The sequence below is a fragment of the Melospiza georgiana genome, chromosome 3 (assembly GCF_028018845.1).
Source record: "Melospiza georgiana isolate bMelGeo1 chromosome 3, bMelGeo1.pri, whole genome shotgun sequence".
Lineage (NCBI taxonomy): Eukaryota > Metazoa > Chordata > Aves > Passeriformes > Passerellidae > Melospiza > Melospiza georgiana.
In genome coordinates this window covers 69,029,746-69,042,135 of record NC_080432.1, presented here as the reverse complement: position 1 = coordinate 69,042,135, position 12,390 = coordinate 69,029,746, and the positions used below count along the sequence as shown (strand labels likewise).

At 35.6% G+C, this 12,390-nt stretch overlaps 1 protein-coding gene across 1 annotated transcript in view; it reads left to right on the top strand.

The window, feature by feature from the left end:
- ESR1 (estrogen receptor 1) overlaps positions 1 to 12,390 on the top strand; it is a 108,033-nt gene that overhangs the window by 36,096 nt on the left and 59,547 nt on the right. The window contains 1 exon segment of the mRNA XM_058021640.1: positions 9,271 to 9,387. Coding sequence (XP_057877623.1) covers positions 9,271 to 9,387 — 117 coding nt within the window.

Below are 12,390 nucleotides of genomic sequence, written 5' to 3'. Positions count from 1 at the left end.
AAAGAATGACATCCACAAGTATAAAGAAAATATTTCAAGAATATAAGTACTTGTGAGAGAATTGTGATCATTTGATCACAGAGGGTAAGAAAAGTCTTCAGACCTTTTAAAGTCATAGTTACCCAGTCTTGACGAACTAAGGTAATTTTTGAGTTTTCTACTGGATTTGGAAGAGATCTCTATTTCTGCAGTTACATGTTCTCATTGAACATGTGTGGAATTTATGAAAATGAAAGTAATTTTTAGATTGAGAATAGGTACAAAAACATGCGTTTACCTTGCAGATGATAATAATTTTAAATAATCTGTGATCAGATAGCTAGGAATGAATGCTACTTACGTGCAGGTATATTTGTAGAAGAATACGTGGACTAAATATTATTGTATATATTTTTGATTTATTATATATAGAACATTGTATATATGCTCTGCATTCCTAAGATAAATGGGAAAAAATTCCTGTGACTCATATGATCAAACACTGTTGAGGTACACAGAACTTTTTTGTGTGAACAAAAATAACCAAAATGCTTTAAGCAAAGATTTTTGTTGGTTCAGCAAAGATAACTGTGCTACTATGTTCTTTGCTAATCTGTATTTCTCAATAAATATAAAGATGCTGAGACAACAATTTCTGTACTTCTCATCAGAGATTTCATAGGAGAGTTGCTGTAATGAACCTTGATGTTCCTGTTAGACTGTATACAAGCATTCTACATTGTTCTTAATAGAACCACAGGAAAAAGTCAGGACAGACATGAAAAAACTCTATGTGCTAATGAATTACCTCTGTTATTCTCAGTGATATCTGAGGTATCTATATTTAACTGTGTAAATATATGCTGAAATTTTATGAAAACTCACATCTGCATTGAAACATACCTGAGGTGACAATGTTCACTTTTATCCAGGGGATCTGGAATGTTCCCAGTAACATTTTGTGAATTTTAAGTGCTAAGGTGTTTTTCTTTGTTGTCAAGTAGTTAAAGCTTAAGATGTAACCTGAATTAGAAATTGCCTCAATATGTGCAAGTTTTCAGTTTTGTTTAAGCAACAGATGGTTTGCTGAAAACCTGAACTGCATCCTGAAACTGCCTATATCAGTCTACTTTGTTAGTTTATGGCCCAAAAGGGATTTGGGACATTGTTTTGACAAACCTCAGTGCAGAGTGTTATTAATGTACAAGCTTTCATGGGAGAGAAAAGTCACAGGACACCAAGGATACCACGTTGCTTGGTAATAGGAGTGCTTTACTCTTCCCCCAGCATATGTAGCCTTCAGAATTGTGTTTGGTTGAGGGACTTGATTTCAGAAGCATAACAAGGAGCCACACCACAGCACACTGTTCTTCTCTCTTAAAATATTTATGAATTTTAGGACCAAGAAGGGCCATTAGATAAATAACTCTCTTCTCTGGATATGAACTTTATAGCCTATCCATCTCCAAAGCTCAGTAACTTGATGGAGGTAAATATTTTAGAAGATGCCCAGATCCAAGATGCCCATGGGCTCAAGCATTTTCTTGAGCCATAATGATGGCTTATTCTAATGATTCATATGTCCTCCCATATGCTAAAAATCTGCCAGATTAATGTGTATTACTCTACCCCTTATGTGTCTTACTTTGGCTTTTACATCACTTTCATGAACCAGCCTTAGTAACTACTACTATCTTTCTCCTGTGGAAAGTTCTTAAAAATTAGGTCATCAAGTCATCAAATCACCTTGATATCTTAAGTGAACTAAAATGTTTCACTCTCCTGCTGTATATCTTTCTATCTTCTGAATCCATTATCTTTGCACCTTTACTCATTCCCCCACACCCATAACAGCCTCTCTAAAATCTAGATGTCAGAATTGGATGATGTATTTCAACACAAGCCTTACAAATGCCATTTACAAATTAAAAATCCCCTTGTGACTCACACATTCTTTCTCCCTTCTAATTCTCTTGTTTTTTGGATGGCCACCAAGCCCTATGAGACAGGAAGGAATTACTCATACCACCTCTGACAAGCATCCAGCAAATGCCTACATATGGGTGTCTGCAAACCCCCAGAGGGAGCACAAGTGATTCAGAATAAATCAGGAGTAAATCCTTATGTTAAAAGGTGTCTTGATCCCAGAATTGCTCAAGCATTTTAGAAATCACCAATTCTATTTCCCCTTCATGAGCCTTTCTTATGTTTTTCAGGTGCATCCTCTCTGCTTTTGTTCACAGCTTTTGTTCATATCTGGGATATTTCACATATAGTCAGTTAAAAATTACTCCATGATAGGAGGCATTACCAGAACAGGTTGGCTTCTGAGAATGGATGAATTGCTGAGGAATTCCAGAGGTCTGCCTTGAGTGTCTTGATCAGAGATATAATGGTCTCTAAAGCGCAGGAATTCTTGTAGCTGGGAAGTATTTTGCTTGTGTGCCTTGAAACTCGATTCTAATTAGCAGTTATGCCTTCTGACCATCAAGTAGGAGAGTTTTGGCAGTAGACTTTGAGTTTTATCAATTGTTTTTATTTGACAGTGATAGAGCTGTACTTAGTTGAAAATATGTAATGTTGCAAGGGGTGGTAACGTATACATATTTTCATGTTTGAGAGAATTTTACTGGTAAAACATGCTAGTAAGTGAGTGTTTAGGTAATGGTGAAGTGCAGCAGCTGCAATAGTGTCAGTCTGGGAGGTTTCTGAGATCTTCCCTTTAATTTTCCATTCTTGTCTTGTGTTTTGATGGTATTTTTGTAATCTGTTTTATAACAGCTCAGATCCTGCAGCCAAGAAGGCAGAAACTCCCTAATAAGACTGCTTGCACACTGGTACTATGAGCTGTCAGCCAAACTACAGAACAGGAACCTCAGTGAGATTAGCAGGGTTAATCACAGCCAGTCGACAGGGGGCTGCAGATGGGCATCTGGCCTCAGGGTGGAAAACACATGGTTCCAGTTGGAGATGGCTGTTGGAAGTTTGAAGGCTGGAAAAGGTGGATTTGGAAATTCTATCTGGGTTTAGCGGTAGTTGGGACTGCTCTAACTGCTGGTGGTCAGCCAGGTTCTTCTGAAACTTCTTTTGAATTATTTTTGTACATTTAGTAGTTTTTCTCCAGTGTTCCTTGAGATAAACACATGCTCTGATTGCATTTTTTTGGCTCCGATTGCATTCTCTAACATGAATTTTTAATTTCAACTATGCAATTTATGGTGATCTCATGTCAGAAATTTGAGCGTTATTGAAAGGCAGTACTTCTTTTTTTTCTAGTAAGGCAATTTTGAATGTGGTACTTTTCTAGCAAATTTTAAGTGCTGCATTCAGCATGGATGTGATAGTGGCTTAAGATGTTTGTATCCAGGATACTTCCTTATTTTTCAAGGCCTAAGCAAATCACAGAGCTGCAGTGGACCCTGAGCTCATCGTTCTGTCCTGTGATAGGATCAACTTCTACCAATTCCTTATATATGTTGATCTGCTTCTTAAAACTTATAGCTTGATCCAATGTTTTATTCTCCTTATCTTTGAAGGCTACTGGGAAATTTGAATCTCCCTGCCTGCAGGTTAAGGTCATCTCTTGTTTTCCTGAGAATCATGCCGGAAAAAAAGTGTTCTCTTTCTTTCTGCAACAACCTTTAAATCATAGAAGTTTGCTATCACACTTGAAAAAAAAATATTCTGTTTTACCTAACCTGAGGAAACAAGGTTTATTCAACATTTTTTTCATAGGTCTTGTTTTTTTGACTTCTAATCTTCTAGTTGTTCTGCTTTGGAGGTTCTCTACTTTCTACTGTTTTCTTTTTTTCTTGAAGCATGATTTCCTTCAATATGATGTTTCACAAGTACTGAACAGAGTAATATGATTATCTTACAAACCCATCAATCACATGGTATCCATCACACTGTAATTTTTGCCTTATTTACAAAAACATGATACTCTTCACTCATAATCAATGTGTGATGCAGAATAAAGTCAGGCATACTTTTCTGCAGAAGAAATAATTTCTTTTCCTAATTGTTTTGGGCATATGATTACTCCTGTTTTAATGCAGAGATTTTTACCAGTCCTTTGTACTTTGTGCTTTTGTTCTGTTGTTTTCCCATGTGCTACCTCCAGTTTGCCAAGGTAATTTGGAATTCTTATTCTGTACTCTCCTGCCATTTATTTCAGTCTGGCTAGCAGAGTAGTCTGGCCTTTCCTCTGTTCTTGTAATGCATAAAAATGTCATCTGCAAATGAATAACAATTAATAAAAGAAATACTCCAGATCACAACCCATTTGTGAGGAATACATATAACTGGATTCTGGACAGACACTATGGAGCCTTATTCAGTATCAGCTTCCATTGTAACAGTGAACTCTGACAGTTCATCTCTGACACTGATTTTCTGAAGTCATCTGAACTATATATTCCTAGCTGACATATGATGTGCCAATGTAGGCAATATTGAAAACATTTGGGAAGTTGGGCAACACACATTGCCAGAGAGTAGAGAACCGACTCTTATCTGATTTTATAAATGGTCATTTGTTTTTCCTCTGCCAAATCCAGAGCTCTTCCCGCTTCCTATATAGAATTCCTGGCTTTTATAAGCTGTTCTTAATGTACCCTGTATTATCACCTTTAATGTTGTTTTACTTCCTCTGGAATATGACCGTTGTGCAATATCAAGCAACAACAACAGAAAATTAAACATTGTTACATGTTTAATAAATATTATTACAAGTGTTTAGTGAATATTTTATCTGAAAACTCACGATACTTCTAGCTCAGGACTGAGACTTTCAGCAATTCAAAATATTCACCTGAGAAACAAAAGCACTTTACATTTAGAAACTACAAGAGAACATGCAGTTTTTGTCTTGCAGGAAAGTGCTAAACTGTTCCACTTGCTTTTAGAGCATGTGACAGATAACACAGCTGTTCCCATTCTAAAATGTGGCTAGAAATATGCAGGACAAGAGACTAAGATACCTCAGTTGACCCGTCTGATTATAAAATGGGTGACTCTTCATACAATAGAGCATGGATGATGTTAGGGTATGAGGGAGCAAGCCAAGGATCGTTGTGCTTTGCAGGAAAAAGTGGTACACAGGCAGAAAACAGTCTCTCTTGTTTTTCTTTTTTTTGGTCAAAATACTGGTATCAAAGAGCAGTATAATAATTTAGCACACCAGCTGTTGCCTGTAGTGAGGTTTTAGTTTTACGGACTTCAGTGCAGAAAACTCAGTTCAAGAATCACCACACAGCTCCTTGAAAAATGTATCATAGCAGGAACCATGCAGGTACTGAAGATCCAACCCTGATGTTATACCTGGAATAAAAATAGAGACTTACATTGATTTTTTTTGATAAAATTTGATAGTATTTTGAGTGCATGAGAGTAATTTGCAATATTTTAACTTCTTAGGCTCTTTATAATAGTTGTGGGAGTTTTCTTTAGGAGAATTCTACTCCTTCCCATTCTGGCTCAAATAAAATGGGAAGCTAAAAATACAAGAGTTTCATTCAAAGTCTATGGGAATAAGATGGCCATGACATGCCTATAACTCTCTCTGAAAATGCTTTTAGTCTCTGGAGAGATCATATTGAGATGGTTGTGAGTAATACATTGTGGGAGTTTTTCCCTTTAACACAGCTGTTGTTTTAATCATGTGCCAAGGACTTAAAACAATTGTGATTTATCAGCTAGGGAAACAGAAACTTGATGTCATACCCCTTGCCAGATTTTGTAAGATTGGATCAGTATTTTTGTCTATTTTTATTTGTCATGAGGAAAAAATAGACTTTCTGTTTTGTTACGTTGTCTAAAATTAGAAAAATTGGATCAGGGTAAAAGTAAACTTTGCACATGGTATCACAATCCTGAAATAGTAGATGAAACACCAAATTAAATTTTAAGATAAGGCCAATAATAAAAACTTCAAAATTATTTGCTTGAGTAGAAAATATAATTTAATATTTATGGATTTATAAAGTTAAATAGTGGCTTTTTAAATTTATATCACTCTTTCTCAGTACATAAGTTCATGCATTATTATACTGGTGAGATGGCAGCAGGCTTGGTACCCTCATGCAGTGCACATTCTCCTTCCTTCATTTTTCCTGTTACTATATGGAAAGGTTTAAGAAGAGCTTGGTATCAGCCATTTGGCTGGAATTACCTGCCCGTGTGGGCAGGTGCAGTTTTACCTAAGTGAAGACAAGAAGATTCCACTGGAAGGCAAACACAGCCCGTGAGCTCCGTGACACGGCTGAAGGACATAACATGGAGCAGATATAAATTTTAACCTCTCCTCGTCTCCCATTCATCAGTGGTTCTGTGATTGATGTCTGTCAATGCTCTCAGGCATGTTGGGACTGTCCTGGGCAGGGCCAGGAGCTGGATTTGGTGATCCTTGCAGGTCCCTGCTAACTCAGGGTATTTCATAATCTTTCCTTCTGAGGTATGCAGAAAAAGACGACTTCCTCACTGGATGGGAATGAAGTATATTTTACAGCCTTCTAGACTCTTTTCCTTACTGTCATGTTACTAATGTTTTGCTTGTTTAAAACCAGAAAGAAGATTATTCTTCTCAGCAGCGCTGAGTAGTTGCTAAGAGAGCACAAATTCCAAATCCAGAGACCTTTTCTGAGAGTAATTAGGCTGTGAATTTGAGTATCTGTGCTTATAAAGGATTTAGACATAACCTTATGTTCTTCAGTGAAGCTGTTAGGAAAAAGTGTGATTTTAAAACCAATAAATGCAGTTTTATTGGGGCACTTTAACTTAAAGTTGGTGTTACTTTTTATTTTACATTCAACATTTGTTTTTACTGGGTAAGCCTATGCTTTTTTTTTTTTTTTTTTTTTTTTTTTTTAGTGTAATTTTTCCCAAGGTTTTGCTTTTTATTTTCAGTCTTGTTTGGCACCTTAAGGTGCTGATAAAGTCTACAATTTAGCTTTCCTTTCCTTCCTTTTTATCCCAGCTGTCATGTATGAAAATTTTGCTAATTTCACTGTCAGATCAGCATGTTTTCCCATCTCTTGAAGTCATGTTGATTAAAATAAACCAAAAATTATGATAAATATTAAATGCATTATCTTTTCCCTAGATTTACAGGAAATCTGAAAGGCTAAACAATGATACTTGCAATCTAAAGAAGTATGCCCATCACACACAGATCTTTCTGTTTTTAGCAGCCAGATTTTTCATTGTTTATTCTGTGAAGTCAATCAAGCCCTTTGAGTGAACAGTGTATTGTCTAAGGTGCAGATCATGTGCATGAAAACAGACTAATTATGCTAACATTTAAATGGTAAATTCACAATAAAACTCTTCAAACGGGAAAATATTATAATATGAATGTAGGAACTGTGGCTCTATTACAAATAGGATTATTTTATGTACTATTCTACAAGCCAAGTGTTTATTTCCAAACACTTGCGGTTTGCAGAAGTAAATACAGATTCATAGCCAAGGAGAAGGTTATCACCCACATAAGCATAGCAAAAATAGGATGGCTGCCCTGATGATATTGATTACACTTGATTTTTGGTTTTTGCATGCAATCACTTCTGTCACTTTTTTTAAGCTTTGAACACTATAAAAATCAGCCAGTCCAGCAAAGGTGGTTAGCATGATTTCAGCTTCGGCCTCATTGGGGTTTATCTGCTCATTTTAGAGAGATCTAAATGATGTTCTGAATTATTTGCTGATTTCAAAGCCTGCACTCATTCACCATGTGAATTTACCTTTTAACTTCATTAGGAAGAAGATGAGCTATTCTTTCAAAGTACTTATTTGTTTTTAAAAAGAGCAATTAAAATTTTCCATCTTTATCTCATGGTATTTCCAAAATTGCCTAATGAACAAGGCAGGTGATTGAAGTCAGGCGCTGCACTTGTTCGCTGCTGCTTAGTGTGATTCAATATAAGTGCATTTTCTTAAAAATAGGGCCTTTTTTGGCTCTTTTTCTCTCTAGATACTGCATATGTGGTTGAAGTTCTTTTCTTTCTAACTTGATTTTTTTTATTTCCTTCCATGTGAAGGGTTTTGAACCAGATATAGAACAGTCTGTATCCTACCAGAGGAACTGAAAATTAAAGTGTTCTCTCATGCTGGGTTGAGATGGTGGTTCAGTTGTGCCTGTTTACTTCAGTGCTGGGCAAAGCATATGGATACAGACTTTTTCAGTATTATTTTGTTCTATCCAGTAGACCTAAAAAATAATACTTCTGTCTGTTTGAGACAGGGCATAGTCAGCTGTTCCCCTAGTAACAGCTAGTTTATAGACTGGCTGCTTATTTTGATGAGATCTCAGTTATGCAGCATTAGAGAGCAGATGCTCCTGGTGTAATCTGATAGTAATTTTTACTCTATTTGCTAATTTGTAGTCAAGGATAGAGGATTTGATGAGACCAAGGCCTCTGTGAAACCTCCACCCTACTTTACCTCAAGCTGATCCCCTGACCTCAAAGAAAGAACAAACAGTTCTGCAGTAACTTTTTTTTTTAAAATGTGTGTGTGCTGTACCTTAGTTATGTTCAGATGAATACAGAGCACCAATGAGATAGTTTTGAAGAGGCTTTTTCATCCTTGCTAACTTTTGTCAATGGTTGGCAAATAGTTTTATAGCAGATTTAAGCACACTTTTGTTAAGAGCAAATTGGAATAGATACTTTTTGGCACTAACAAATGCTAAAGAGAGTAAGAAATGAGGAAGAGGAGCTCTGAAGGAGAAGATAGCAGTAACAATCTAGGTTTCAGCATGTGGTAATTTTAGAATTTATCATGTCAGAAAGTTTTTGCACAAAGCAGTAGACATGCAGCTGGAATTAGTGACTGATTTATCCCTGAGGTACAATTAATTATTTGAGGATTTTTGCTTCTGTTCTATGTTGTTGTTTGTTTCTTTACTGGAACTGACTGTCACAGATAAAATCTTTTTAATTTCGTAAACCTCATTTTGTGCAGTCTATTGGTTAAACATCAGCACAGGCACACAAAACCAGATGGTGGTGTATTTCTCGGCCTGAGAGCAAGGAAGTCAAGGCACTTGTTCATATTAATAGATCCTCTTTTGTGGTTGCTTTAATTGTTCACTATTTTAATTAGTCTACAGAAGTTTTAATTTAAAGAATTTGCAAATCAATGTGTGGCATACAGATGTTAGTTTCCAAATCTGTATCAACACTTTTACGAGAGGCTATGATGGTAACCCTACTTTTTTCCCCAAGATGTTATAGTAATTTTTGTCATGTCTGTGTATAGCTGTGTCCTTATTTCCCTCTGGTTTTACAGGGCACAATGACTACATGTGTCCTGCCACTAACCAGTGCACCATTGACAAGAACAGAAGGAAGAGTTGCCAGGCCTGCCGGCTGAGAAAATGCTACGAAGTGGGGATGATGAAAGGTGGTACGTACACAGCCATCATCAAATCTTCAGCATTGCTGTCTGCCTTCCTGCCTTTTAACTTCATTGGGCTGCTGGTATGGTTTCTAACTAAAGGAGGGAGGCACTGATTTTATTGAGTTGAAGTCTATTAAATCAAAATGATTTCATTAAATAAAAAGTTAAAAGCTCCAGAATATCATTTTATCTTGTTCAAATTTTCATGAAAAATCAGAGGACCATTGATTTCAATAGAATTAGAATTCCTCTGGTATTATTTTTAACTCGGTGTTCTTTGGTCTTTCATGGTAGGCTTCAAATCCTGATGAATGAAATTTAACCCAAGATTTTTCAGCATTTTGCAGTTCAGTGGGAAGAGCATTGGTAGTCTCAAAATAGTCCATATTAGATAAACTTCTGGATATGTAATTTTCGTTCTGTGCATATTGGAAGGGAAAGTTAATTTCTCTTTTCTGGTGCTGGACACGTATTTTAGATGTGAATTAATTTAACCCAACAGTATTAAAGGCTTACTCATTTTATAAGAACTGTGATTAATGCCACTTTCCTGGAAAATTTGTATTACTGATGGCTTGTTGTAGCCTGCTAAAAATTTCACATTGCTTGTATCAATGAAGAGTAATCAGTAGCTGTATGGAAACCTGTATCTATGGGAAAAAAGTAGCAAACTAGTAAGTGCACAGGGCAGAAGGGATCCCATGTATTTTGTGTGTAAAGAGCTAGTTAGATTACAGACTGGTTCTTCCTTTCTTTGGCACACCTAATGCTTACTTATGCCACAGAAAGTCTGCTGCAAGAGAGAAGAGGAACTCATCATGTTTGTCCTTTCCTCAACAAATCATTTATAAGTCCAGCAAAGGTAGGCCAGGTCTGAGAATCTTAGGAGAAAAAGGGAAAGACTAAAGAAAAAATGATCAGTTGTTGCTGCACCTGAGATTGGATCTGCATTTTTCTCAACTCAAGGATTAGGAAAGAGCTGAGACTCATTTTATAATATCAATTTTGGGATGCAAGCAGGAGGAAGATGTAAAATCTGCTTTTTCTTCTAGAAGTTAAGACAATGGTTTATTTTTTTCATGAGATTTTATGTATTGATCTGAACATCCTGGTTTATATGATTATAACTTTTCAAAGGGTATGTAGTTAATATCACAGGTATGATCCAGAATAGATAGAAGTTCAAGAAAGTCACACTAAAACCAGGGAATCCATTCATGAGTATGACATGCAGATTTAGCTTTGACCTTTGTACACATGGCTGATCATAGCTAGGATTTATAATTATGCTTTATGTGGATGACATTGCATTTTTCATTTGGCACATTTACTTCCAATTCCACTTACATGTATTTAATTAATGATCCACTCTGCCAGTGTTATGTTTTTCGTATGTCTTCTCTAGGATGCAGGTTCTAATAGGTTTTTGACCATTCTATATGTAACTGTTTCACTCTCATAAAAACGGTGAAGATTTCTCAAGAAGCATTGTTTTAGATTAAAAAAGTCCAAAAGAAATACTGCAATTCTGTCCAAATTTTCTTTCAAATATAAATGTTCTGGAATCGTTATTTCATACAGTGCTTCTCACCTGAGAAAAGTCATCTGGATTTCATCCTTTCCTTTCCTTTTAATGCTTTTAAGATTTTTATAGTCACTACAGGAACTGGCAGTTCAAAAATAGTCAGTGTTGTGGTGTTTTGTTTGTCAGAGTTTATTGTTTTGTTGCTGTTGTTTTTCTTCTTTTAAGAAACTAAACTCACAGTTTATAAACAAGGAGAGCAGGATCAGCATAAATTGTATCTGCTCTTATAGTACTGCTAATAATGCATGAAGTTCATCACTGGTTCATAGACAAGAGTTTTAAAATATTTATTTTATGAAGTCTTGGAAAAAAATCTCAAGATCCCTCAATTACAAGTAATAAATCTGTCATGCGTGCAGATGACTTCAAGGAAGGTGAAGTTAATGTACATGAAATAAAAGATAAAAAGTTTTTCTGGAGTCATCATTGATCCCCTGCTGGCCACTTGAATGTGTGAGGAAGAAAAACCTAAGTTCTTCTAAATCTAAACCTAAACTCTTCTAAATCTAGATCTTTATAATTGTCACATTTCTCTCAGATGAAGATAAAGGTTAAGTAAATATTCTTATCATGCCATATGGCTTAACTTTAGGTGATAATGTTTACATGGTTTTAATTTTTAATATTTTTTTTTCTGAGGAGAGCCATGAAGATTTTCTTTTTTAATAGATAAAATGGAACTTCTCTTCAACATACTAAATAATGTAGCTCTGTGATTTGCTCAAGATTCACAGTGTTCTCCAATAACTCCTAGTTCTTGTGATTGGATCTTTTAATTTAAAACATCACTTTATGCTCATTTTGAAGGATTTGCCTTTTTTTAAGGCATTAATTCTATCATACACTTGAATATTTGTTTGTGCCTTATTTCACTTTTATCTCTGTCTCCACAATTTGCTTATGATGATACAACCTTTAGATATAGTGGAAAACACATGTAATCTTTCTTTCCCCCAAATGTAATTCGTTTTTATTCTACACTTAATTAGCTGAGGTTTCTCAATAAATTTTAAAATTTGCCAACTTCTGACTTTTATTTAAGTGATTTGAATAATTTAAGTGATATGAGTAATAACTGATATTAAATATGGACTTTCAGTAAATATTGTGGAAGGTAGGCAAAATCTTCATTAAATGTCTCTGGTTAATTCTAAACATCTGATATAGAATATGGCTGCTGAAGTTGTCCTCACAGAAGGTCACTTAATGCAGACTGAAAACGTTCATATATATTATTTTTGGTAGAGTGGACACAACTGAAATGTGTTTTAGAGGCTTCATGCAGAAAAAAAATGCAGGCTTCAAGTGGTCCTTGAACTGTGTGGAAGGAACATTTACTGATGAGTTCCTCTTATGAGTTCCTGTGGAAATTTTACTGATTTTTTTTTTTTCTTCCCTGTTCTTCAGTCTTTTAAAAACTACTT